The sequence below is a fragment of the Lagenorhynchus albirostris genome, chromosome 1, assembly GCF_949774975.1.
Source record: "Lagenorhynchus albirostris chromosome 1, mLagAlb1.1, whole genome shotgun sequence".
Taxonomy (NCBI): domain Eukaryota; kingdom Metazoa; phylum Chordata; class Mammalia; order Artiodactyla; family Delphinidae; genus Lagenorhynchus; species Lagenorhynchus albirostris.
This window is the reverse complement of record NC_083095.1, coordinates 11,936,237-11,961,060: the sequence shown is the minus strand read 5'-3', so window position 1 is coordinate 11,961,060 and position 24,824 is coordinate 11,936,237. Positions and strand designations below refer to the sequence as shown.

Below are 24,824 nucleotides of genomic sequence, written 5' to 3'. Positions count from 1 at the left end.
CACATTCAGTGATGATCAAGACTGGGACTCAGACCCCAGTGCATATAGACTCCCTGAACAGCGCTCTTGCCTTTCTGCCTTGCAACACCCCCATTCATCAGCTTCTCCGTGAACACATTTCATAGACACTCCCAGTTGAGTTGAATATTCCAGAGCCTCTGTTGGGTCACAGGCCCAGGGTCTCAAGCTGCCCGCGCACATCCCTAGCCCCAGCCTTGGGATCAAGGTTGAGCACTTAGCAGAGCTCCACCACCCACTTACTCTTTAGCCAGTGAGCTGCTGCTAATAGCCAGCATCTTCCATGCCCAGCAGGACGCCTGCCCCTTTCCGAACCATCTCTGAGATCAGCCAATTCCTTTCTTTCATTTAGGCTCTTACCCAACATGCAGTGAGAGCTGGTGCCCCGCCAGCCTGCTCTCTCCCAGCCAGAGCCTGTCTCAGTTATTTGTATAAAGCAGAACCAGGTCCCTGAAGCTCATGGGCTCTCTGAACCCTTAGTCGGTGGAGGACGACAAGAAATCCATACAGCCTGCTGCTGTGTCTCTCCAGAGGGCTTCCTCTAGCTCAGTGCATTGGTGCCCTGGGATTATGAACCTTCACTCTTGCACCAGCATTATTGAGTACTTACTGTGTATAAGGGGCACTGTCCAGAGATAAATAAGACAGGTGCATGCTTTGGACTAGGCCATTTATCAAGGAATCCTCCCGGATGGGCACTTTATGACACACAAGATCAAGGCCTCTGCCTTCCTGGGTTTCCATCTAATAGCAGCTGGATGAGTTAGGACTTTGGTCAGAAGTGACAAAGACCCAGCCTCGACTGGCATGAGCAAGTGATGGGAAATGATTGGCTTCTGATCTGGGAGGTCTGGGTCCAGCTTTAGGCATAGCTGGATCCAGGGGTCAGTGGGTGGCAACAGGATGGGCTCAGCTCTCTTCCATACTGGCTTTCTTCCCAGCCAGTCTTGCTCTACATAGGGACCCTGGAAGGTCATGGCCTGCAGTGTTAACCACTTTTAGGTTCAGCAGCAAGAAAGCTTGCCCCAAATTCCTAGGATTGACGCTCATTGGATCATTTACCTATCTCTGAAGCAACCTTGTACAGCCAGCCCTAGGGAGGGACTGGCCCCACTCACATCATACGGACAAGAACAGGGAAAGGGTGTCCCCCAGGGAGAACCAGGGTTGCAGGATGCTGGGCAAGCAGAAACAACAGATGTCAGCTCTGTCAACCGCCCCAGCACTCTGAGTACCCAGCTCTGGTATAATCCGTCTCTCTCTGCGACAGGCTGATCTGCATTTGGGCCAGGCGCGTCTGTCCTCTTGGGCACAGGGTGTGTGGCAACAGCCCGCAAGCCTTCCTGGCCTGTGCCATCTCCGTATCATCACCCACCTATATTCATGGCATCACTCTAGCCAGAAACCACAGGTGCGTCCTTCCTCCCCTCCTTTGGTCCTCCATCCTGCTGCTCAGGTGGCCATAGCATTTGCGCACCTGTCCCTTCCTCACCATCCTTGAGTTACTGCGGCAGCTTCTGCCTACGGTCCCTGTCCCCCACCCCCACCTCCGCAACACCTTTCTAAAACAGGCATCAGCAAACTACAGCCCGGGAGCCAGATCAGTTCCCCGCCTGTTTGTAGATGGCCCACAAGCTAAAAATGGTCTCCACATTTTGAAATGGCCAGAAAAACATGTTAAAGAGTGATCGTTTGTGACGCCCGAAAATTATGTGAGATTCAAATTGCTGTGAACGTAAATAAAATTTTATTGGCACACAGCCATGCCTATTTGTTGACGTATATGGCTGCTTCCATGCTACTAAGGCAGAGATGAGTAGCTGCCACAGAGACCATGTGGCCCCCACAGCCTGAAATACTCACTCTCTGGCCCTCTACGGAATTAAGTTTCCAGCTGGGGTTAAAATACTCTAATCCTGTCATTCCTGTGCTCAGAAGCCTAGTGCTCCCTGGTGTCATGGGGACACAGCTAGACTCCCACCCTGGCACTCAGGTCCTCTTCTCATTGTCGCCTCCCCTGCTTCCTGGGTCCTGACTGCACAGGATTCCCGGTCTCCAGGGCTCCCTCCTTCCTGCCTCAGCATGCAGTTCATTCCTTTGCCTAGAGAGCCTCTCTCTCCTTCCTGGGAGAATCCAGGAAATCTTTGGAGCCCAGCTCTCTCATCTGCTGCTTTTCCCTGAGTCATCGTTTCTGAGTTGGAGTTAATTGTTCCCTTTTCTGTATTGCACTAAAATTCTGTGTAAGCTTCTCCCTGCGGCATTTGTCTTGTTACAGTCGCCATCCACTACACATCTGTTTTCCCCTCCCCGCTAGATTGCAGACACTGCCAGGCTTATCTTTCCTCCCTCCCAGCCCCCAGCACAAATCCTCCCGGTAGATGGTACATACTCAGTGCTTGTCAGAAGGAATGAAAGTCAGGGTCTGGTCTGGAAGCAGCTTCTGTTCCAGGGACAGACCTGCTGGCTGTATAGGAACACACGCGTTGGAGAACTGCAGCTGGTACAAGAAAAATATGAAATTAAGACAGAATGAACAAGGATTCGAGTTGACTTAATGAGACTTTAAGGGGGGAGGGGGGAGAATCAGAGTTCTCTGGCATGTTCCTAGCCAGCCAGTGTGGGTAGAGAGGGTCTTGTGAGGGAGGAAGACCTGTGCTTAGCAGCATGTGGACTGGTAGACCGTGAGAGGCAGAGAGTAGGCAGGTCTTAGTTACAAGGAGGCAGAGTGAGGCAGGCCTCGGTGTTCAGTGGACAAAGACAGCAGCCACCATTTTAATGTGTTTTATTTCCTAGACCAGCGTTTTTCAACCCGGATACTGTTGGCTTTTGGGGCTGCGTAAGTCTTGGTTATGGGGGCTGTTCTGTACATTGTAGGAAATTTAGCAGCATCCCTGGCCTCTGCACACTAGATGCCAGGAGCACCCCTGCCCCCAGCGTGGCAACAACAAGTGTCTCCAGAGCTCACCCAGGCAGGGGCGACATAATCATTCCTGGTTGAGAAACACTTTCCCAGATGAGTGTTCCTCCACCTTCTGTGGTCAAAGACTTGTTTCTTTAGTTCACCAACACTCTTGTGAAATACTAGAAAAGCATGTCTGTAACATGCTAGAAAAATGAATCACTCAATAAATGATCACATCCTTGGTTGTCACAACATCAAATTGCTTACAAGTGTTGAAGTGCTTATTCTTCTCGCTCTGTTTTCCTCCTGTCACGGACAGGTAACAGAGGGTTCACAGACCACACTTTAGCACAGCGCTAGACCCAGAAAAATATTCGAGAACCTTCATTCTCTGCTTGAATAGAAGGGAGGTGTCATTCCCACTGAATGGGTATCGCTTTCATAAAGTCGAAAAATCATAAGTTGAATCATCGTAAGTCAGGGATCGTCTGTGTAGTGCACTTCGGGAAGAGTTTGCAGTACTGGGCGGATAAAGGGAGACAGAGGCTGGCGGGAAAGCAGAGACTCATTTCCCTGCCTTAATGATCAATTTCTCTCCTGCCATGTGCTGTGCTCCCTGCATCGAGGGGACAGGACATGAGTGAATTGAGCTGAGGAACCCCTGGGGTCAGGCATCTCATTGAGGACCTCTTACTGTCCTCTTACTGAGGTGGAAACTGAAGACCGCTCTGTCAAAATGACATTTAGGGCTTCCCTGGTGGCGCAGTGGTTGAGAGTCCACCTGCCGATGCAGGGGACGCGGGTTCATGCCCCGGTCCGGGAGGATCCCACGTGCCGTGGAGCGGCTGGGCCCGTGAGCCATGGCCGCTGAGCCTGCGCGTCCGGAGCCTGTGCTCCGCAACGGGAGAGGCCACAGCAGTGAGAGGCCTGCGTACCGCAAAAAAAAAAAAAAAAAAAAAAAAAAAAAATGACATTTAGTTGCAGAACTGAGGCCAGAACTGAATATTCTGGACTCTCAATCCAGTGCCCATTGTCTGATTCTTGACTGCCTCATGAATCTTAATTCTGTTGATGTTTTTGAAGAGGGGGCATGGGCCTGAGAAGACATCTAAGGGGAGAAAAGGCTGGAAGTGAAGGTTCGGTGACCTCACGTGGTTCATTTTATAGTCTGTTCTATGGTTCAGTGAATCTCCTGTTTATAACAAGCTTATAACCTTCTCAAACTTCACAGTGCTTCATGGAAACCAAGGAGTGAAGTAATTTTCCACAAGCTCACAAAGGAAAGCCGAGAAGAAAATCCAGACCCCAGTGACTCTTCATCAGAAACGTTTTGGACAGAAGCTAAGGTTGAGAGCAAGCCTAGAACTTAGAAAGACTGAGACAGATGTTTTTGTTCTTGTGAGATCTTAGGAGAAAGGGGTTATGTGTCTGAATTACAACCATCTGTCATTCAACAACTGTTTGGTTAAGCACCTGCAATGTGAAACACCCTGGAAATCCATCAGGCCTGCCAGTGTCCTCTTTCTGCCTGTCACCTTGCTTCACCTTATTAGTTGAGCTCCAGTGGCTCGATGTCTCATTAGAACTGTGAACGTCGACAAGGCTCACCGAGGGACTGCCTGGGATCTGTACAAAAGGAGAAGCCGTCGTGTCCTTTCCAGGAAGGTCTCGGTGGGCCTTCCCAAATATGACTGGTGACCTCGGCCCCTGGTTTTACTCAGTCCTGACCTGAGGCTTCCTGCTTTGAGGCTGCTCAGGGCACCAGCAGGGGTTAAGTCTGGGAAGAGAGGCAGGATTATATGCCAAGGAGAAGGGTGGCCAAACAGGGAACCTTTCGGGCTGGGGTTAGGGAGACAGCGCAGGACCTAGGAGTGCTGGGGTGGGGTGTAGGATATCAAGTAAGTGGTGATAGCAGCCCATCAGGTCCCTCCACCAGCCTGGCCCCTTGGTCTCCTGGTTTGGCCCCGTCGGGGCAGGAATGGCCCCTCGTTCTTCATATCCTAACCCCAACCCCAGTTTGCCAAGATCCAGTGTGTCAGTCAGGGTTCTCCAGAGAAGCAGAAGCAACAGGAGGTACACACACACTGTGTGTGTGTGTGTGTGTGTGTGTGTGTGTGTGTGTGTGTGTGTGTGTATCCATAAAGAGACTGATTTCAAGGAATCAGTTCATGTGATTATAGGGCCTGGCAAGTCCGAAGTCTGAAGGGCAGGCTGTCAGGCTGAAAAAAAACCACTCAGGAGCTGATGCTGCAGTCTTGAGACAGAATTTCTCCTTCTTTTCCAGGACACTTCAGTTTTTGCTCTTACGGCCTTCAACTGATTGCACGAGGCCCACCCACATTATCAAGGGTGATCTCCTTAAAGTCAACCAATGGTAGATGTTAAGGCACATCTGCAAAATACCTCCGTGGCAACCCCTAGATTTGTGTTTGATTAAACGACTGGGTACTATCGCCTAGCCAGGTTGCCACATAAAATTAACTGTCACCTCTACTAGACAGCCCTGGTCATGATTTCAGGACCAGAGCAGGTCAGAGGTAAAGGGGGGAGCTGTTCCAGCCTCCTCAAGGCCCCTTGCTGGTTAGTGGGGATCCCTAACCAGCCTTGCTGGTTAGACCGCTCGCTCTTGGCAAATCATCCACCCTCCCTTAGCTTTGTCCTGGGGTGGGAGGCATTCCTGAGCCCATGTACCTGCTCTAGCATCTGTCTTTCCCCAGGCATTTGCTTGAGGCTGTCTAGGAAGGGGACGTACCAAGTATCTATGTTGGAAGTGATGGAGGTCTTTCCTGGCACGTAGGCATGGGTTAACTTGAACTCTCTCGACTGATTGGTATGGATTTTTACTATGGGGCACTGAACTCCTAATGAGTAGAGTGGCCATGAAATTTATGATCCAAACTGGGACACTTTGGAGAGTAGAGGGGACATTATTAATCATGCTGGACAGCAGACGTGAATCAAGATGTTTCTGGGGCAAATCAGAGCATATAAGAGACTTAATAACAGCAATCACTGTGTTGTTCTTAAGAGTTCATTAACCCAGAGTAGTTTTCTGTGCCTGTGTTCCGTAGAAGAAGGGTTAATTAAGTCAACACATGTGAGTGCAGTTGTGGGCTGAGTTGTGTCCCCCCAAAGGTATGTTGAAGTCCCAGCCCTTGGCGTCTGTGACTTTGACCTTGTTTGGAAATAGGGCCTTTGCAGATGTGATTAATCAAGATGAGGTCATACTGGAGAAGCGGGGCGAGGTTGCTAAATCCAATGACTAGTTCCTTACAAGAAAGCCATGTGAAGACACAGATGCCCAGAGGAGAAGGCTGTATGGTGATGAAGCAGAGATTGGAGTGATGTGTCTGTAAGTCAAGGAACTCCAAGGATTGCCAGCTGTCACCAGAAGCCAGGAGAGAGGCCTTAGTCTCCCTTAGTCTCTGAAAGGAACCAACCCTGCCACACCTTGATTTTGGACTTCCAGTCTTCAGAACCACAAGAGAATAAATTTCTGTTGTTTTAGGCCACCTTGCGTGTGGTACTTTGTTACAGCAGCCCTAAGAAACTAATATTAGGGACTTCCCTGGTGGCACACTGGTTAAGAATCCGCCTGCCAATGCAGGGGACATGGGTTCGATCCCTGGTCCGGGAAGATCCCACATGCCATGGAGCAACTAAGCCCGTGCACCACAACTACTGAGCCTGCGCTCTACAGCCCGTGAGCCACAACTACTGAGCCCGCGTGCCCCAGAGCTCCTGCACCGCAACTACTGAGCCCCCGTGCTGCAATTACTGAAGCCTGCGCTCCTAGAGCCTGTGCACCACACCAAGGGAAGCTACCGCAATGAGAAGCCTGAGCACTGCAACGAAGAGTGGCCCCCGCTCGCCGCAACTAGAGAAAGCCCTCACGCAGCAACAAAGAGCAGCCAATAAAAGAAAAGAAACTAATATGGGTGCCTCCTACATGCCAGGTTCTGGCGGAAGTGCCAGGGGTACATCAGCAACGCACAGCAGATACAGCCCAATCTTATGAGGGCTCACCATGTAGACCTTTGTCCCTGGGACTTTGCACAGGCTGCTGGCTGTATGGTCTAGCCAGACAGTAATTGTTTCTGCAGGTTGATCAGGCAACTGAGATTAACACCTGGCCCAAATCGATTCTCACACCCACCTTTGCCGGCTGAGAACGACGGGACAAGTCAAGTGGGTTCTGTTGCTGACTTTGGCAATGGTGACATGGGCTCGGGTGACATCAGGTCTTGTTCCAGGGGTGCAGAGTGCCTGTTGTGATGAGCCCACCTGAAAATGGGTCACAACAGGCAGAGCCCACGCTGCTTCCTGGGCTTCTGAGCTCGGGAGATGAGCTCACCTTTCTAGCAGCAGCAGCAAGGACCATATCCAGCCCCATCCCAAAGTCTCCTCCACAGGAAACATGGTGGTGGCTGACATGTGCGATTTTCACGTGAATCCAGGTGCTTGTTACTTGTCCATCCATGTTGCGAAAAGTATGACAATGAGGGACAACAGTGGGGAGTGCTAAGGTTTATCAGCGGTAATAGATATGCTCCCTTTTCCTATATTGTGGGAAGTTCTGTGGATCTCTCTTTACTGACATATAACAAATATAAAAAAAATACAGATTTTTAAGTGCACAGCTTGAGTTTGACAAATGTATGTAACCACGTAACTACCACCCCAGTCAAGATCTGGAACATTTCTGTCACCCTAGAAAGTTTCCTGTGCCCTTGTCTAATCAGCCCCTCCCCCAACCCCAGAGGTTCTGACTTCTGTCCCCGAGGGTGGTGTTGACCGTGCTTGGGCATCGTATCTGTGGCATCACGCTACTTGTGCTAGATTCTTTCATGCCCCATATTTTTAAGCTTCACTCTTTACTGATAAATCATAATAAATGGACTTCAACATTTTACTATAAAAAACAACATAATCATGTTATAAAGCGTTTGGCAAGGGGGCGATGGGAGGGAAAGTGATTTAGGATTCTTCTATGTGCCACAGCCGTTGTAATGGTTTTAGTGTATTTCTTTCTAGTTCTTTTCATTTGCTTATTTGTTCATAGCTGCAAAAAAGCCAAAGGTGATTTTTTTTGTGTTTCTTTTTAAAATTTATGATGAACATTTTTTCCACATCCCGTGTCTTTACCATTTTTGACAATACTCTATCTAAATTGTGCCATGAGGGCAGGGGCTTTCACTGTCATGTTCACTGATGTATTCCCAGTATGTAGAACAGTGTCGGGACATTGGGAGGTGCCAGTAAATGTTTGTGGAAGGACTAGATGAATGTATCAGAGCTACTTAACCATTTCCCTATTACTGGACAATTAGTGGCTTCAGTGTTGTACCATTAGAAATAATAAATATCTTCACACAAATGGTCCTCCCACCCCATTTTGAGTGACATTCTTAGGACAAGTGCCAAATATTGTGTCAGAGAAGAAACATGTTATGGTTCTTGTTAGACAGTCAAGTGCCTTGTAGAGCTGAATTACTCAGGTATCAGTCTTGGCTCTGCCACTTACGTGCTGTGTGACCTTGAACAAAGTACATCACCTTTCTGTGTCCTAGTTTGCCCATCTGTAAAATGGGACTAATGATAATATTTCCCAGGCTTGTTGTGAGGATTAAATGAACTACTATGTGTAAAGTACTTAGAAGGCTTGGTGATAGTAAGCCCTGTATATGTATTTGCTGTTTATGTTTTATACATAAAAGAGGTTATGCTAAGAAAAGGTTTGCCTATCTTTCCAAATAGAAATGGTTTATATCTTAATAACCACTGTCCTTTGGATAACTTAGTAGCGCTGTGTGGTGCCCACTGGCGAGTGGCTCAGAGCTGGGTTGCTGTGTAATGGACAGGAACCTTGGTGACTGGTTCACGCCAGATGTTTTGTGTGCCTGCCTGTAAAATGCTCTTGCTGGAGGCCATCCAGTAGAGGCAGGGACAAGACCGGGGTGAACAGTTTGTCCTCACAGCCCTCAGAATGCTCAACCTAGCGCTGGAGAGAGACATACAGACACAACTAAAGGTTCTTCCTATCGTGGCAGTGAACAAAGGCCCCGCCGAATGAGAACAAGTCCCCGATACCTATTGAGAGTTTGCTACAGGGGAGTCGGCCACCATCACCTGTGTTTGCCAGAGACTCAAAGGCAGGTAGGGGAGTGAGGCAGCTTTATAGTGGGGGAAAAAAAGAAAAGACTTGCATTTTGCCCTGAAGGAGGTTGCCGGCCTGGGGAAGCTGAAGGTGGCTAAATAGAGGCAGGCTATTTTATGCCATTGGTTTGGGGAGTGTATTCATTTCCTAGGGCTGCTGTTACAAATTACCACAGACTGGGTGACTTAAACAGTAGAAATTTATTCTCTCAGTTCTGGAGGCCGGAAGTCAGAGATCAAAGTATCAGCAGAGTTGGTTTCTCCTGGAAATTCTGAGGAGAGTCTTTTCCTTGTCTCTGTCCTTGCTTCCGGTAGCTGCTGGCAATCCGTGGCATCCCTTGGCTTATGGGCACATCACTCCTATCTTTGTGTTTGTGGTTACATGGCCACCTTCTCTGTTTCTCTGTGTCCTTTCTTCTTCTTAGAAGGATACCAGTCCTTGGATTTATGGCCCACCCTAATCCAGTATGACCTCATTTTAACTCAGCTACCTCTGCAAAGACCTTATGTTATAGACAAGGGAACTGCATTCTCTCACAATCCATACGTTGAAGCTTAACCCCCAAAATGATGATATTTGGAAATAGCGCCATTAGGGAGATAACTAAGGTTAAATGAGGTCGTAAGGGTAGGGCCCTAATGTAATAGAACTTGTGTCCTCATAAGAAGTGAAAGATATCACTTATATGTGGAATCTAAAAAAATGGTACAAATGAACTTATTTACAAAACAGAAAGAGTCATAGATGTAGAAAACAAACTTATGGTTACCGGGGGGGAAGGTAGGGGGGAGGGATAAATTGGGAGATTGGGACTGACATATACACACTACTATATATAAAATCGATAACTAAAAAGGACCTACTGTATAGAACAGGGAACTCTTCTCAGTACTGTATAATGACCTACATGGGAAAAGAATCTAAAAGAGTGTACATATGTATATGTATAACCGATTCATTTTGCTGTATAGCAGAAACTAACACAACATTTTAAATCAACTATACTGCAATAAAATTTTTTTTAAAAAAGTGAGTTTCCCATAGACAGCAAAAAAAAAAAAAAAAAAAAAGAAGTGAAAGAGACACCAGAACAGAAGTGCACGCACGCGAAGAAAAGGCCATGTGAGGACACGGTGACAAGGCAGCCATCCGCAAGCCAGGAGGAGGGCTCTCGCCAGAAATCAGCCATGCCAACACCTTGATCTTGAACTTCCAGCCTCCAGAACTGTGAGAAAATTGATTTCTCTTGTTTAAGTCCTCCAGTCTGTGGAATTCTGTTATGGCAGCCCTAGCAGTCTGATGTACCTTCTTTCCAAATAAGGTTGAGTTCAAGGCTCCTGGTGGACATGAATTTTGGCAGGGGACACCATCCACCCCATTGTAGGGGTCATATTTAGCTTTCTCTGGCTGGTCTTGAGTTGGAAATTGGGACAAAACAGTAGGGAGGCTGGCCCTCACTGACCACGTCCTGACCATCTATCTGGACCATTACTACGGCTGTGGGCCAATTGTGGTTGGGCTTCCTGGACCAGCTGCTGCAGAGGACATGGGTCAGAGTTGTCCTGTGTGGCCTGGCCAGTGTCCGTTTGCATGTTCAGGCTCTTGTCCTGCTGCTGCTAACCAGCTGTGGTGCTGAGGAAAGCACTTGACCTATCTGGACTCCAGTGTTCTCTCTCCCCTTGAAAATGGGACATTAAGCTGTTCTCCGTGGGCGGGAGAAAGATGCTTAGCATCAGGGCAGGAAGAGAGGTGGAGATGGCGAGGATGGCTTAGAAAATATTTCCCTGGTGATTTTGATAAGCCCATGGCCCCTCCTGGGTGGAGAACAGCTGGGCCACTTGGCATCTGGAGCCTCTTCCAGCCATAAAATTCCACAGTGGTTTCTCCTGGAGAGAACAATCCTCCTGCTGGATCTTCCAATCATATTTTTATTTTTCGTGGCGCTTAATCTCTTTTGGGATGTACTGAAATGAGAGAGAAGATTTTAAACTCATTTTCATGCTGGTTAAGCCAGTGATTTAATCTAATTATTTTTACTCCTGTTTGGGACATGAGAGTGATGCTGTAACACCTAGACATTTCAGCTGTTGTCCATGAAAGGTACACAATTCTTAGCAACTTTATTTCAAACCATAGAATTGGGGGAAAATCACGATTTTTTTATTTTTTATTTTTTTGCTTTGGTTTCTGGCACTGGGTGGTTTCTAAAACACAGAAGTCGAAATGGTAGAAATTTGAAGCTATTTAAATTACTCCCCAGCCTTCCCATCTAGCTTTCATAGTTTCAGAATAAACGTCAGGGCTTAGAATATGGGGTTATTTTTAACCGGGGTAGAAAGCAAAGGGAGAATGGCATGTTTTGAGGCTTTTTTTTTTTCCTTTTTGAAAAATTCAATTCACAGTTTCTATTCCCTAAAGAGAATCAACTAATTAAAAAGTTTAAGAAAGATCAGCATCTAATGGAAGGACTTGTCTGTCAAACACTCTCTGTCTGGGAAGGGTCATGGTTCAGTGTCCAAGCAGCAGTTTGAAAAGCCGGGAGCTGAGAAAGGAGGGCTAGCCACACCATCTCCTGGGCATCCTTCCGGGCAGAGCTCATCCTAGCAGCTCCTGGGTTTGTGTCAGAAGGGAGGTGGAAGGCCAGATACTCATCACTCAACGGGCATTTCCTGAACACCTGTCTTGTGCCAGGACCTGGCAGCCCACAGACGTGACCAGTGCAGCCAGACCAGAGCAGACTGGAGAAGTTGCCAGGGCTGGACCACGCAGGGTCTCGAAGACCTTGATAGGGTTCTGGGCATTTCTCCGAAGAGTAGTTGAAAGCCATTGAGGAGTGCTAAGCCATAAATGCCTGTGGAAAACAGAAAGGAGCAGATTGAGAATGGTCGTGGGGAGGTCAGGCAGAAGGCGGGTGCAGTGGTCCAGCCAGAGTGGATGCAGGTGGTGGAGATGAGGAAGCTGATGGACTCGAGAGCTGTTTTGGAAGTAAGATTGTGGAGGATTGGCTAAAAGAGGGCAGAGTGTACCAGTTAGCTTTCAGTGCAGGAAATAGAAACCATTCTCAATATTTTCAACAGAAAGGAATTGAATTCAGGGAATTAGGTCCTTACAAAATTGCAGGAAGGGCCAAAGGAGCAGGAATTGGAAATGGAATATTCAAATTCAAAAACATCTTATGTACAAATAAGGGAGTAGATGTAATTGTCAGGAGAGCCTGTCCACACTTAGATCTCCGAAGCCTTGGTTGCCAGAGGAATAACACCTCTCCCTCTTTTCTGTCCTCTGAATCTGCTAGGTTGGCTGAACCTACTTCTCATTCAGAACCCTAGCTGCACGGTAGGTCAGGTTCCACAGAATAGGAAACAGCGCTAGTATGTGTGAACGTGCAGTGCACAGCCTGCACACCCGTACCTAGTGTTCTCGACAGGAAGGCTCATGGAAGGAAGTCGAAATGGATGCTGAGTGCCCACTGGCCTGTCCACTTATCACAGGGTATGAGGGAGGAGGAGGTCATCAAGGATGGCACCAGACCAACATGGAGGGTGGGCCGTTCGCTGGGGACGGGTTTAAGGTATTTATAAGATAGCCAGAGAGTGATGTGTCATTGCCAGCTGGGTATGTTAGGTCTTGAGCTCAGGAAAGACTGAGATCTGGGAGAAGTCTACAGAGATTAGAAGGTCAAAGCCAGGTCACCTGGAGAGAAGAGGGCTCAGGGCAGATCCCCTGGAACCCCAAGGTGCGGGGTCCCACAGAGGAGGGGGTCCTTTAAAGGAGACGAGGCAAGTGAGGACAGCGTGGGGTCAGAGAAGCTAAGAGAGAACATTGCAAGAACGTGGAGTCACACAACAATGTGGTGAACCTGAATGTATTTTGCTAAATGAAAGGAGCCAGACCAAAAAGGCTCTATATCCCGTGATTCCATTGATACGACATTCTGGAAAAGGCAACACATCAGGGGTTGGGATTCGGGGGAGAGTTTAACTACAAAAAGGCTGCAGAAGGGAATTTGGGGGTGGGGGAACTCTTCTGTCTCAGAGGCTTGAGAACCCATAGAAATGCACATCACAACGAACAAATCTTACTGTATGTAAGGTGGATGGGTGGATGGATGGATGGGTGGATAGATAGATAACACATGCATTCCTTCATACATATGTTCATTCATACATAAAAGAAGTGGTCAGTTTCATTAAATGTTTCAAGGAGGTCAAGGAAAAGGAGTGACAGTTTTCCCCAGGATCCACAGAACAGTGGGCTAGGCCTCTGTATGCGTGGGTCCTGGGCTGTAAGTGGAATTGACCTAAGACATGCCATGTGTATTCCTCCTTTTGAGAGCATGAGTTCTTGACACGGCCCTTGGAGCTTCCAGGAATACAGAACCTGCTCCTTGGATAAAGGAGACCTTAGTCCCGAGATGTGCCCCTCTTGTGGGTAAAATGCTTGGATGGAAAGAGCCTGGTGTTGGTTGGGCTCCCAGCCTGGGTTCTTCTCTCACCTGTGCCAAACAGTGGTTGTATGAGTGCAGGTGAATGCTTAAGCCTCGCAGAGCCTCCGTTTCTTCATCAACAAAATGGGAATAATGATCTTCTCAGGACTGACCTGGCAGATTAAAGGACTTTGAAAAGTCAGTAACGCAGCCTCCAGAACTTGACGAGGGTGCCACTCTCTCCATGGGCTTGCTGCCCGTCCCACCTCCCCCAGGTCAGTAACCCCTGGCTTCCTTCATGCCCCACCATCACAGCAGGCTTCTTCCTGTCTCTCAATCATTTGTTGCCTTATTGGACCCTCACCAGCCCGTTAAGGGCACATCCTCAAGGCTAAGCCCCTAGCCTAGCACCTGGCACATAGTAAATGCTCAAGAAGCATGTATTGACTTGAACTCGTTCAGGATCAGGGTGTCTGCCATCCTGATAACCTCCTGCTTTCTGAATAACTTTGGCTTTCTCCAGAAGTTCCCATCACTCTCCCAGGTGTAGAGCTGCCAGACCTAAGGATGCTCACAGATGCAACAGGTTCTCATCCACCTGCTCCCAGAGAGCCCATCACCTGCCGCGTGGGGCTTAGTAAATACTTGTTGAACAAATTCATACATTTTGGAACTAGCAGCATTGTTGGCCAAAGTATAGAGCCTTGAAAGGGCAACATAAATTCGGGGTTTCTGAAATATAATGGCGTCACCCATGTAACTGTGTGTGTCAACAGGAAAGGTCAAGTGTGCGCTAGGGGTCTAGCTTATAAGGTGTTAGAGAACTTAGTAGCTAGTGGTGGGGAAGGGATGGCAGATGTCCCCTGGGACCTTACATTTCCCCCCCTCAATGTTCAGGAAGGCAACTGGCAGGAAAGACCTCCCGCCCCAGTTCCCCCCTGCCCTGCACACAGTGGTGGGGGATGTTTCAGAACCAAGAGTGACGGAGAAACCAACTCTGGGCTCCGAGGTCCACAGGAAAGTATGCTAAAAGAGGGGTGGGGAGTGGCTGCTGGGTCGCTGGCAGCTTTATCTCCCCTCCTTCTCCTCCCCTGCCCGCCCCCGGGTGTGGACAGTTGCTGGAATCATCTCTGGTTTCCTGAGCTCAGCTCCACCTGCAGACACATCTCTTCCCTACACCCACCAGATTTCTGCGGCTTAAAGGCTTACGCGTGACCTCGAAAGCCGCTTGTGTGCGCCCTGTTGATTCCTCTCTTCTCCCTGGTGGGGATTTGAGCAGATAGGGCAGGCTCGGCCCCTCTCAGACCCGCAAGCATCCCACCGTTGAACGTGGCCGCGGGCCCCCAATCCCAGCAAGCCCAAGAGAGGAGAAGAAGGTTTTCTCAGGAAGCCGGGATTAAACTGCACCAGCATTCACATCCTAACATGGTCGGTATAATCACGCTTGCTCTTTCCCCCACTAAGCTGATCTCATCTTCTCTTTTGCTTTCACAAACCAAGGCTCATCCTCTGGAACAGCGGGCACAGACCTGGTGTGGAGGGAGGAGTCCGTAAGTCAACAATCCTCAGAGTGATGGCAGCCTAGCTGGGATAAGTGCTGTGCATACACTATCTGTATCACTTAATCCTTACAGCAGCAGCCTGGCGGGCGGGTTCTGTAGCGTCCCCATTTATAGGTGAGGTAACAGTCCTGCGGTGTTAAACAACTCGCCAAGGTCATGCAGGTAACAAGTAAAGGACAGAGGCACTTCCTGAAACCTAAGCTACCTGCTTCTAAAAACAAAGCCTTAAGCCGCTGTATAGGCTGCCTGCAGTTTAAAATTGCTGCTGTTGAAATAGAGACACAGACGTAAAGAATGGACATGTGGATACCGGGATGGGAGGAAAGGGGGAAGGGATGAACTGGGAGATTGGAATTGACATATACACACTACTAGATAACTAATGAGAACCTACTGTATAGCACAGGGAACTCTACTCAATGCTCTGTGGTGACCTAAATGGGAAGGAAATCCAAAAAGAGGGGATATATGTACACGTATGGCTGATTCACTTCACTGTACAGCAGAAACTAACACAACATTGTAAAGCAACTATACCCTAATAAAAATTAATTAAAAATAATAAAAATTAAAAATAAAATTGTTGCTGTTGATGACGAAGTTGGGAGGGGTAGAGTTCCTGCTGCATGTGCTCCATGGTCTCTACACCCCATCCCCTGTATGCCAATTTCTAGAGGATTTGACTCTTAAACTGGGGAGTGGGCTGGTCCCAGCTACCAGCTGCCAGCTAGGGAGGGCAGGGTGGCCATCTCCCTGCTTGCAGCCGTTGCTGTCCACGGCAGGGCATGCACACGCGGTAACGATGACTATTTCACCACCTCGCGTGGCAGCACGTTGCCACTGAAGAAACAGAAGGACAGAAAGGTTAAACGACTCGGCCAGGGTCCCACAAGCTGATGGGTAGTTGAATCAGGACCCAATTCAAATCTTCCATTTCAAGTCTGCAGCATGATTTCTATCCATGTTAGAGGCAGCCCTTAACCCTGGACGAGGAACTCAGGATCCCCCTTCTGAGTCCTGGCCTATATGGTCCCTGAACTAGTCACTCCCCCGCTGAGTCTCATCTGGAAAACAGGGATATCTGTGGCTGCAGTGCCTGCCTCATGGGCTCAGGGTGTGTCTAGAAGACTTGGGTGGGTACAGAGGGTGATTAGCAGCTGGCAGCTCTGCCAGTCACTCTGTCTCTACTGGCAAAATTCAGACCGTGATGGCATTCACTCCCCTCTACAGCCCCCCAGTGTACACACGGGGTCACGGAGCAAGGCGCTTCTGCTGAACCATTAGAAGCCTGCTCCTACCAAGGACAAAGCCATTTACAACCCGCATCCCCTCTCTGCTGGAGCCCAGATGATAATGTCCTTATGGCAGAAAGGCAGCATTACTTGATTCTAATTTTCCAAGAGTGCCCAGTGTCGGATAAATCACTGCTTTGGAGAATCAAAAACTGGCTCGAATTTTCATGGCAGAAGTGTCTGCTTGATCTGCCCTGAAATATCCCAGACAGTTACATTTCTCCTGGAAACAAGGTCCTGGACGCAGGAATGTCGAGTTACTGCCTTTATAATTCTCCATCTCTGAGCCGACAAGCCTTGAAGTAGACCCATGCCCTTGAACTGGCAGCAGCAATTCTGTTAAAGAAGTTTGATTACAGGGGGAAAAAAAGTGAAAGAATCTATGTTTCATTAAATGCTGCTTGTTTTAAAGTGGGAACATGGTCTGGGAGTCTGGGGAGCTAATGTTTTCTGGGTCTTGTTGGGAGAATCTCATCTTAAACAAGAGTTTTCTGTTTTAAGGGAGAAACCATCCTTTCAGAGCTTAGAGCCAAATTATATTTACAGAGAAGGGATTTTTGTCCTGGAAGTTTCTAAGCGTTTATCAAGTGCCCACTCTGAACCAGGTATCATTCTAGGCATTTAAGAGGTTTGCAAGGGTAACGAAAGCGTTCTAACAGCATGAGATGATGTAGATTGTCAATTGTCATTTTTGTTAATAGTTTAGCATTGTTTATTCAACTGAATGTTAAGGTCTCTTGAGAACCTACTGTGTGCCAGGCCTGGCCGAGGCACTGCGAATGCAATGCGGGGCAATGTGGATCCCTGCCTTCCAGAAGCTTCTGGTCTCGCTGAAGTGCCGAGGACGTGGGGGTGTTTTGGTGTCTGATGGGGAACCTGCAAAAATGACATTCACAAAATAAAATGCTTACCTGTTGGTCATCTCCAATGGGGGCGGGGCGGAGAGAAGGAATTACCCCACCATTATAGGTGACATTAAGGTCCAAGAAGCATTCTTGGGCCAAAGAAGGGCCTATGACATGGTACTCAGTGACCTGAGATGCCACCTATGCCAGTGGAAGCACACCTGGCACCTGAGTGGGCCTGAGAGGTTAGGGGACAAGGATGCTGTCAGTCCTCACCTCCTCCCTTGTTCCCGCTCGGCATCAGGTGCCCCTCCAAGGCTTACCTAGAGCCCCGCCTCCCATGGATCATTTCCCCTGCTCTGTGTGGCACTGCTAAAAGAGTGCCCTCCCTGGGGACAGGAGATTTTCCTAGTGCCAGCACTGCCATCCTCGACCCTGCCAACGTCACTTGACCTCTCTGGGATCTTGGCTTCCCCCTCTGGAGTGACGGGTCCATTGTGGGCAGGAGGAGAGATTGGGGGGAGGGGCTGATGGGTCTGGGACAGGCTGGAAGGGCTGTGCAAGAGGCCGCCTGTCCCTGAGCTCTGAAACGACTCTAGCGGAAGGGGATAGGCCTCCCCTTCCCCCTTCACGGAGCTGCTTCTCAGTTCTGACTTGACGGTGAGGGAAGAGTATTCCACAATCCTGGACGGGGGGGGGGGTGGGGGGATGCAGGTTTGAAGCCCACCACAAACTTGACACGCTGTAACAGTAAGGTACGTTATTAAAATTAGTCTCACTGTTTTACCGATGAGGAAACTAAGGCACAAAGAGGTTCAGGAACGTGTCCCTGTTGACCCAGCCTGTAAGTATTAGAGCAGAGAACTGAACTTGGCCGTGTGACCTTGGAGCCTGCCCTCCCAAGCAAGCCAGCCATCCCTGGCCTCAGCCTGCCCGTTGGCAGGCATTGTGTTTGTAACAGATCCGAGTGTGTGTTGAAGCCACTTGGAAAGCTGTCTGCTAGGAATGTGGTTGGAATCCATTGACAAAGCAAGGAACCATCCTGATTTTCTTCTTTGGTGACTTTTGGCTTCTTTATACTTTTCTTGGTAACTTTATTGAAATGTAATTCATACACCATACAATTCATCTGCTTAAAGTGTACGATTCAGGGGCTCTTAGTATTCAGAATTGTGCAAGCATCACCACAAACAATTTTAGAACATTTTCATGACCCCAAAAAGAAACCCTGTACCTTTCAGCTGTCACCCCCCAAACTCCATACCCTCCAGCCTTAGGCAACCATTAACCTGCCTCTATCTCTGTGGATTTGCCTGTTCTGCACATTCTATATTAATGAGATCCTACAATAGGTAGTCTTCTGTGAGTGGCTTCTTTTACTTAGCAAAATGTCCTCAAGCTTCCTCCATGTTGTAACATGTATCGGTACTTCATTTCTTCTTATTGCCAAATAATATTCCATTTGTATGTATATATCACGCTTTATTTACCCACTCATCAGTTGGTAGATGTTTGGGTTGTTTTCTGCATTTGGGTTATTACGAATAATACTACTATGAACATTTCGTGTGTGGGTTTTGTGTGGACATATGTTTTCATTTCTCCTGGGAAGATACTTGGGAGTGGAATTGCTGGGTCATATGGTAACTCTGTTTAACCTTTTGAGGAACTGCCAGACTGCTTTCCAAAGGGACTGCACCATTTTGCATTCCCACTAGTAATGTATGAGGGTTCCAATATCTCCACATCCTTGCCAACCCCTGTTATTATCTGTCTTTTTGTTTATAGCCATCCTAGTGGATATGAAGTGTTTCATTCTTTTTCTTTTAATTGCAAGGGATATGCAAAACATGATCAACTTTAAGGTACTAGAATATCTGGATAATTCCGTATCCAGCAATGTTTTCCTAAGAGTGCAGGTCTGCCCTGGACAGAGAAGTAGCTGGCCTCTCCCCTGGTAGTCTAACACCAGGGGGGCTCTTCAGTTCCATGGCCGACCCCCCCAGACCTCAAATGACACCCCTTGGTAACTAATATCGAATACCTTACCATGTCTTCTTGTCTTCCAGCGATTCATGAGTTCCCCGCAGACCTGTTCTCCAATAAAGAGCGACAGCACGGAGCCGTCCTGCTACATATCCTTGGTGTAAGTGGCCCTCTCGGGGTGGGATGTCCCTAAACTTCAGGCATGTGAAACCTGTCTTCAGAGCACAGTGTGTCAGAGATCTCATCCAGTCTTTGTAGAGCCCTGTGAGAACAGATGCTGGATGTGTTTTAACCACAAAGAAATGAAATCTTAAGGATAGGAAATGATTTGTTCAGTGTCACACTGAGTGGCCCCAGGGCCGAGACAAGGATTCGCGTCTTCTTGTGCCTCATTTTCTGCTTTTATAGAACGGGAGTGACGGCATCTTTCCCAGATGTATAAATACAAGTGAACATGGGTCAAGTCCATCAGACGTCGCAGGGCCCGTGATAAGGGCTCTGTCCCCACTTGCTATCATGATCCCCAGGTCCCCCCACATTTTACTGCCTTGACATAACTAGTTTAAGACTTTGGTGCCCTTCTTCTCAAACTTCCCTCAGTGTTAGATGAGCCTGATGACCAGTGGTGGAGTTCAAGTAGCCGTTCAAAAAGGCACAGTGAGCTCAAAACTAAATTATAGGTAAAAGTCGCTCTTCTCTGCAGGCAAACTACAGCCCGCAGCCACTGCCCATGTCTGTAAATAAAGTTTTATTGGAACACAGCCATTGTCACGCTTTTCTGTATCATCTGTGGCTGCTTTTAGGCTTCACTAGCAGAGCTGAGTAGCTGTGTTGGAGACTCCGTGATCCACAAAGCCAAAAAAATTTACTGTCTGTCCCTTTGTAGGAAAAGTTTACCAGTCCCATTGTTTACTGCAGGGAAATGAAAGTGCTCAGGGTTTAATTTTCTACTTCGCATCAATCACAACAAATATTCCTCCTGATGTGGTTCCCTGACCACCCAGCACCATCTGCTTACATATTTAAACCCAACACAGTATTCATCTTTGCAAGAGATAATTAAGCAAGTGAAAGCTGGGATTCTCACTTAGAGAGTTGCCAGCTGAGAATAATGTATGAGTGAAGTTTTAATTAACAGGATAAACCACTAGTGAAAATGAAGGTTGTGGGCAAATTTTGAGTGACAGACCTGTGTATTATTTCTCTAATAGAGTTATTATCTTCCTAGAATCTCTGGCTCTCCCATGCCCTCTCCTTTCACTGAGGGGGTGTGGGTTTGGCGAATTAGTCCCATAGTTCTGTCCCTGTGCCTCATCAAAGTCTTGACAAAGCTTTTTTTCCTGAACCTGAGAGGACCTCAGGAATTTTGCAGGAATCTTCTTTTAAAATTTTTTTTTAAAAAATTATTTATTTATTTGGCTGTGTTGGGTCTTCGTTGCTGTGTGCGGGCTTTCTCTAGTTGAGGCGAACAGGGGCTACTCTTCCTTGCTGTGTCCAGGCTTCTCATTGCAGTGACTTCTCTCTTTTTTTTTTTTTTTAATAAATTTATTTTATTTATTTATTTTTGGCTACGTTGGATCTTTGTTGCTGTCTCGGGCTTTGTCTAGTTGCAGTGAGTGGGGGCTACTCTGAGTTGCGGTGCGCGGGCTTCTCATTGTGGTGGCTTCTCTTTGTTGTGGAGCACAGGCTCTAGGTGCGTGGGCTTCAGTAGTTGTGGCACGTGGGCTCAGTAGTTGTGGCTCGAGGGCTCTAGAGTGCAGGCTCAGTAGTTGTGGCGCACGGGCTTCGTTGCTCCGTGGCATGTGGGATCCTTCCGGACCAGGGCTTGAACCCATGTCCCCTGCATTGGCAGGAGGATTCTCAACCACTGCACCACCAGGGAAGCCCAGCGGTGGCTTCTTTTGTCACGGAGCATGGGCTCTAGGCGCTTGGGCTTCAGTAGTTGTGGCGTGTGGGCTCAGTAGCTGTGGCTCACGGGCTCTAGAGCGCAGGCTCAGTAGTTGTGGTGCACAGGCTTCACTGCTCCATGGCATGTGGGATCCTTCCAGACCAGGGCTTGAACCCGTGGCCCCCGCATTGGCAGGTGGATTCTTTTTATTTTATTTTATTTTGCGGTACGCGGGCCTCTCACTGTTGTGGCCTCTCCCATTGCGGAACACAGGTTCCGGATGCGCAGGCTCAGCGGCCATGGCTCACGGGCCCAGCCGCTCCGCGGCATGTGGGATCTTCCCGGACCGGGGCACGAACCCGTATCCCCTGCATCGGCAGGCGGACTCTCTACCACTGCACCACCAGGGAAGCCCTGGCAGGTGGATTCTTAACCACTGCTCCACCAGGCAGGAACCTTTTAGGCCAGGCGTTACCCAACTATGTCTGAAGAACCAAATCTAGGCTACCTCCTGTTTTTATAAATAAAGTTTTATTGGAATGCAACCACACCCATTCCATGGCTACTCTTCTATAGCACCAGAGTCAAGACAGACTGTGTGGCCTGCGAGGACTCAAATATTTACTATCTGACCCTTTAAGGAAAAGTTTGCTGAGCCCTTCTTTAGAGCAAGAAAAGGCTGGAGCTTTAGGGCCAGTTTTTGTCCGTAGCACTAAGAAGCTTCTCAGAACTTCTGTCCCAAGTGAAGGAAACAGTGGTGACATCTTGACCCCTTTTCTCTCCAGTGTTTCTGAGGCGTCAGGGGAGCCAGAGGCCCTTCAGCCTCACGGGACACCCTTTGCCTGGGAGATGCTGTTGGGGGGAACTTCCGAGGGTGTGAATTCAAGTCGGTATCCTCAGCTTTGTAGCAGGGTCTCTCCCACCTCTCTCTGTCCACTTTACCCACACGCCCAGTATTTGTTTCCTTTTTCCTTCCCCCCCCCCCAAAAGATAATGTGTCAAATTCAGCAAAAGCCACACCTGGACTCCAGTAGAGTAGGTGTCTACTCCAGGAGACATCTGCCTCAGATGCTCTGGTCACAGTTGATACATCTTCCACTTCAGTCACAGTTAATTAATTGTAAAGTTGTCATAATATCACGCTGTTTTAGCTGAAGCAGCCCAGCCTTTCCCTCTTTTGTGAATAGGCCATTCATGTCGCTTTTTCTTTGAGGAAGAAATGGTTTCCACCAGAGCCTAGAGTCAAATCCCATCTCCTTTCCATAGGTCCTGCTCCTTGCCTCTCCCTCCAGCGTCACATTCTTTATTTTCCACCTTATTCTCACTCTGTTCTACCTGCACCAGTGACCTTGCTGTTCCTCAAATGCATCAAACACGTTCCTGCCTCAGGACCTTTGCACTTGCTGTTTCCTGGCAGTTACAGATACTTCATTTGCCTATCTGCTCGTCCCCCACAAAGAGGCAGAGGCTTTTCCTGGCATCCTTGCCACCTATCCCTAATGGCTAGAATAGTCCCTGGCACATAAGATGAGCTCAGTAGAGCCGTGTTGGGTGGACAGGTCAGGGAAGAGTTCTGTAGATAAAACCGTCTAAAAACTACCCATCTGTTCTTCCTCTGTCATCAAACAGAAGAAACTGAGACCTAGAGATGTGACTTATCCAAAATCCCAAGGCAGATAATTCCCAGGATTAGCACTGGAATTTGGACTCTGATCCATGAGCCTCCCAGTGTAAATGGCTTGTGGATTTTAACCTGGACCGACATCAAGCAGCGTCCGAGAAAAGGCTGGGTCTCACGTCGCCGTCTGTTTTGGCAGGAGGTGGGCAGTCAGTAACAAGGAAATGATGCCTTCTCTAAAACTAACGAGGGGAAATCAGGATGATGATTATTTTAAACCCTTAAAATGGCAATTTTAAATGCTTTCCCCCTTGGCGCTTAAGATTAGGATCTTGCCTTTTGAGGGCCTACCGTGGTGCTGAAGAGAGAGCTGCTTCTTTAAGAAGCAGCACAGGACCCTGTGGCATGAGTTCTAGTCCCCTCCACTGCTCAGCAAGTGATGTCTCCTGTCTGGGCTTCAGTTTCCCCATCTGTCAGTGAGGGAATCGAGGAATCACATCTCTGTGGTGCTGGAATTTTCCTCTGTGCCTCCCTCTGGTCACCTGGCCTCTGCCCGAGCAGGCTGGTTTGGAGGGTGATGGACGCCTGGCCGTGCCCATCAGTGGCCGGAGTTCTGGCTGACGCTCTCTGTCTCCCCGTTTCCTTCGCAGGCTCTGTACATGTTCTACGCCTTGGCCATAGTGTGCGATGACTTCTTCGTTCCGTCTCTAGAGAAGATCTGCGAGGTATGTGGGAAGGACTTAGGACCCTTTGGCAAAAGCCTGGGTGAGGGGCTGGGGGTGATGGACACGTGGCGTGTCGGTACCAGGCCAAGAAGGACCGGGGCGGGGAGCAGGCCCAGGCAGAGGCAGGGAGGGGCAGGACAGGATGTAGCATGGTTTGGGTTCTGCTAAAAGCTATCACAGGTGCTTCAGTGGCTGAAACGCTGCGGCACCTCCTCTGCGGCAGGGCTGAGGTGGCCGGGCTTCTTCCTGGGGTCAGCGATGAGCCCCCACCCCATTTTGCATCAAGCCCAGAGCTCCAGCCCTTGCGAGGACCCCTTCTGTAGCAAGCTCAGTGGGGAGGTTGTGCTGGCCCAGGGATTGGATGCTGCAGTGGCTTCAGAGCCCAGGCTGCCCAGGAGTGCTTTGGGAGGCGAGGGCAGGAGGAGGCCGAGCCCTGCCCTGAGCCAGCCTGCCCAGGGGCCTTCTGAGAACCACAGGTGGGCGCCTTCGAGTTGGCATTCAGGTGGGCCCAGGATCTCCGTGGTTTTCCCGAGCACCCGAAGCCTCCAGCCCCACATTGCAGATGAGAGGACGGGCCTTTGCGACCAGAGCACAGCGTTGCCAAGCGGAGGGGGCCTTGACGGTTCCAGCCCTGTCCCGTGCTGGCTCAGCCCTGGGGACAGGATGCGAGGGTCTGTTTCAGTGAGCAGCCAGGTGTCGGGCCTGCCGTTGAGAAGGCCTTCTGGGATGCAGGAGCCAGGCTGTGCGTCCGAGGCCTCCACATCCCACAACCTGACGTGTGGAGGTCCGCTTGGTGCCCAGGGTCTGTGTGAGCACCAGAGGAGATGGGCGCTAAACCGGTGGACGCCCCGCTGAGCACCAGACCCTGTGCTAGGCATCCAAAGATGGGAAAGACCAACCTCGTCCTCGTCATCCAGTGGGGAGGCAAGCGCATGGGCCTCAGACCCTCACTGCGTGATGCGTGTTTCAGCTCCTCTGTCCCAGGGGAGTGGCTGGCTCGTGGGAGCCACTTAGAAAGACGTCATCAAGGAGACGTTTAAGGGCTCAGAGCGCGAACAGCAACGGACAGATGGGGGAAGGGGACAGGCGATTCTGGGTTGAGTGCCTGGCAGTGTGGAGGAGGTGCAGGGAGGAGAGGCCGCGACGCCAGCTGCCTGCTGCTCCCCTGCGCTCTCCCTGGCTGCCAAGCGTCCAGTTAGCGTGTTTACTGCCCCCACCTCACAGCCCTGAGGGTCTGCGGCCGCTTCTCTTTCAGAAACTCCATCTGAGCGAAGATGTGGCTGGAGCCACCTTCATGGCTGCGGGAAGCTCGACGCCAGAGCTGTTTGCCTCTGTAATTGGTAAGAAGTCCCGTCGCCCCAAGACGCAGGATGCAGAGAGAGCCCAGGTTTGGTGTCCAGACTCG

General features: G+C 49.2%; 1 protein-coding gene across 1 annotated transcript in view; it reads left to right on the top strand.

The window, feature by feature from the left end:
- Positions 1–24,824, top strand: part of SLC24A4 (solute carrier family 24 member 4) — a 171,539-nt gene that overhangs the window by 96,229 nt on the left and 50,486 nt on the right. The window contains exons 3-5 of the mRNA XM_060165814.1: positions 19,272–19,348; positions 23,345–23,419; positions 24,675–24,759. Of these exons, the coding sequence (XP_060021797.1) occupies positions 19,272–19,348; positions 23,345–23,419; positions 24,675–24,759 (237 nt within the window). The remainder of the gene's footprint in view (positions 1–19,271; positions 19,349–23,344; positions 23,420–24,674; positions 24,760–24,824) is intronic.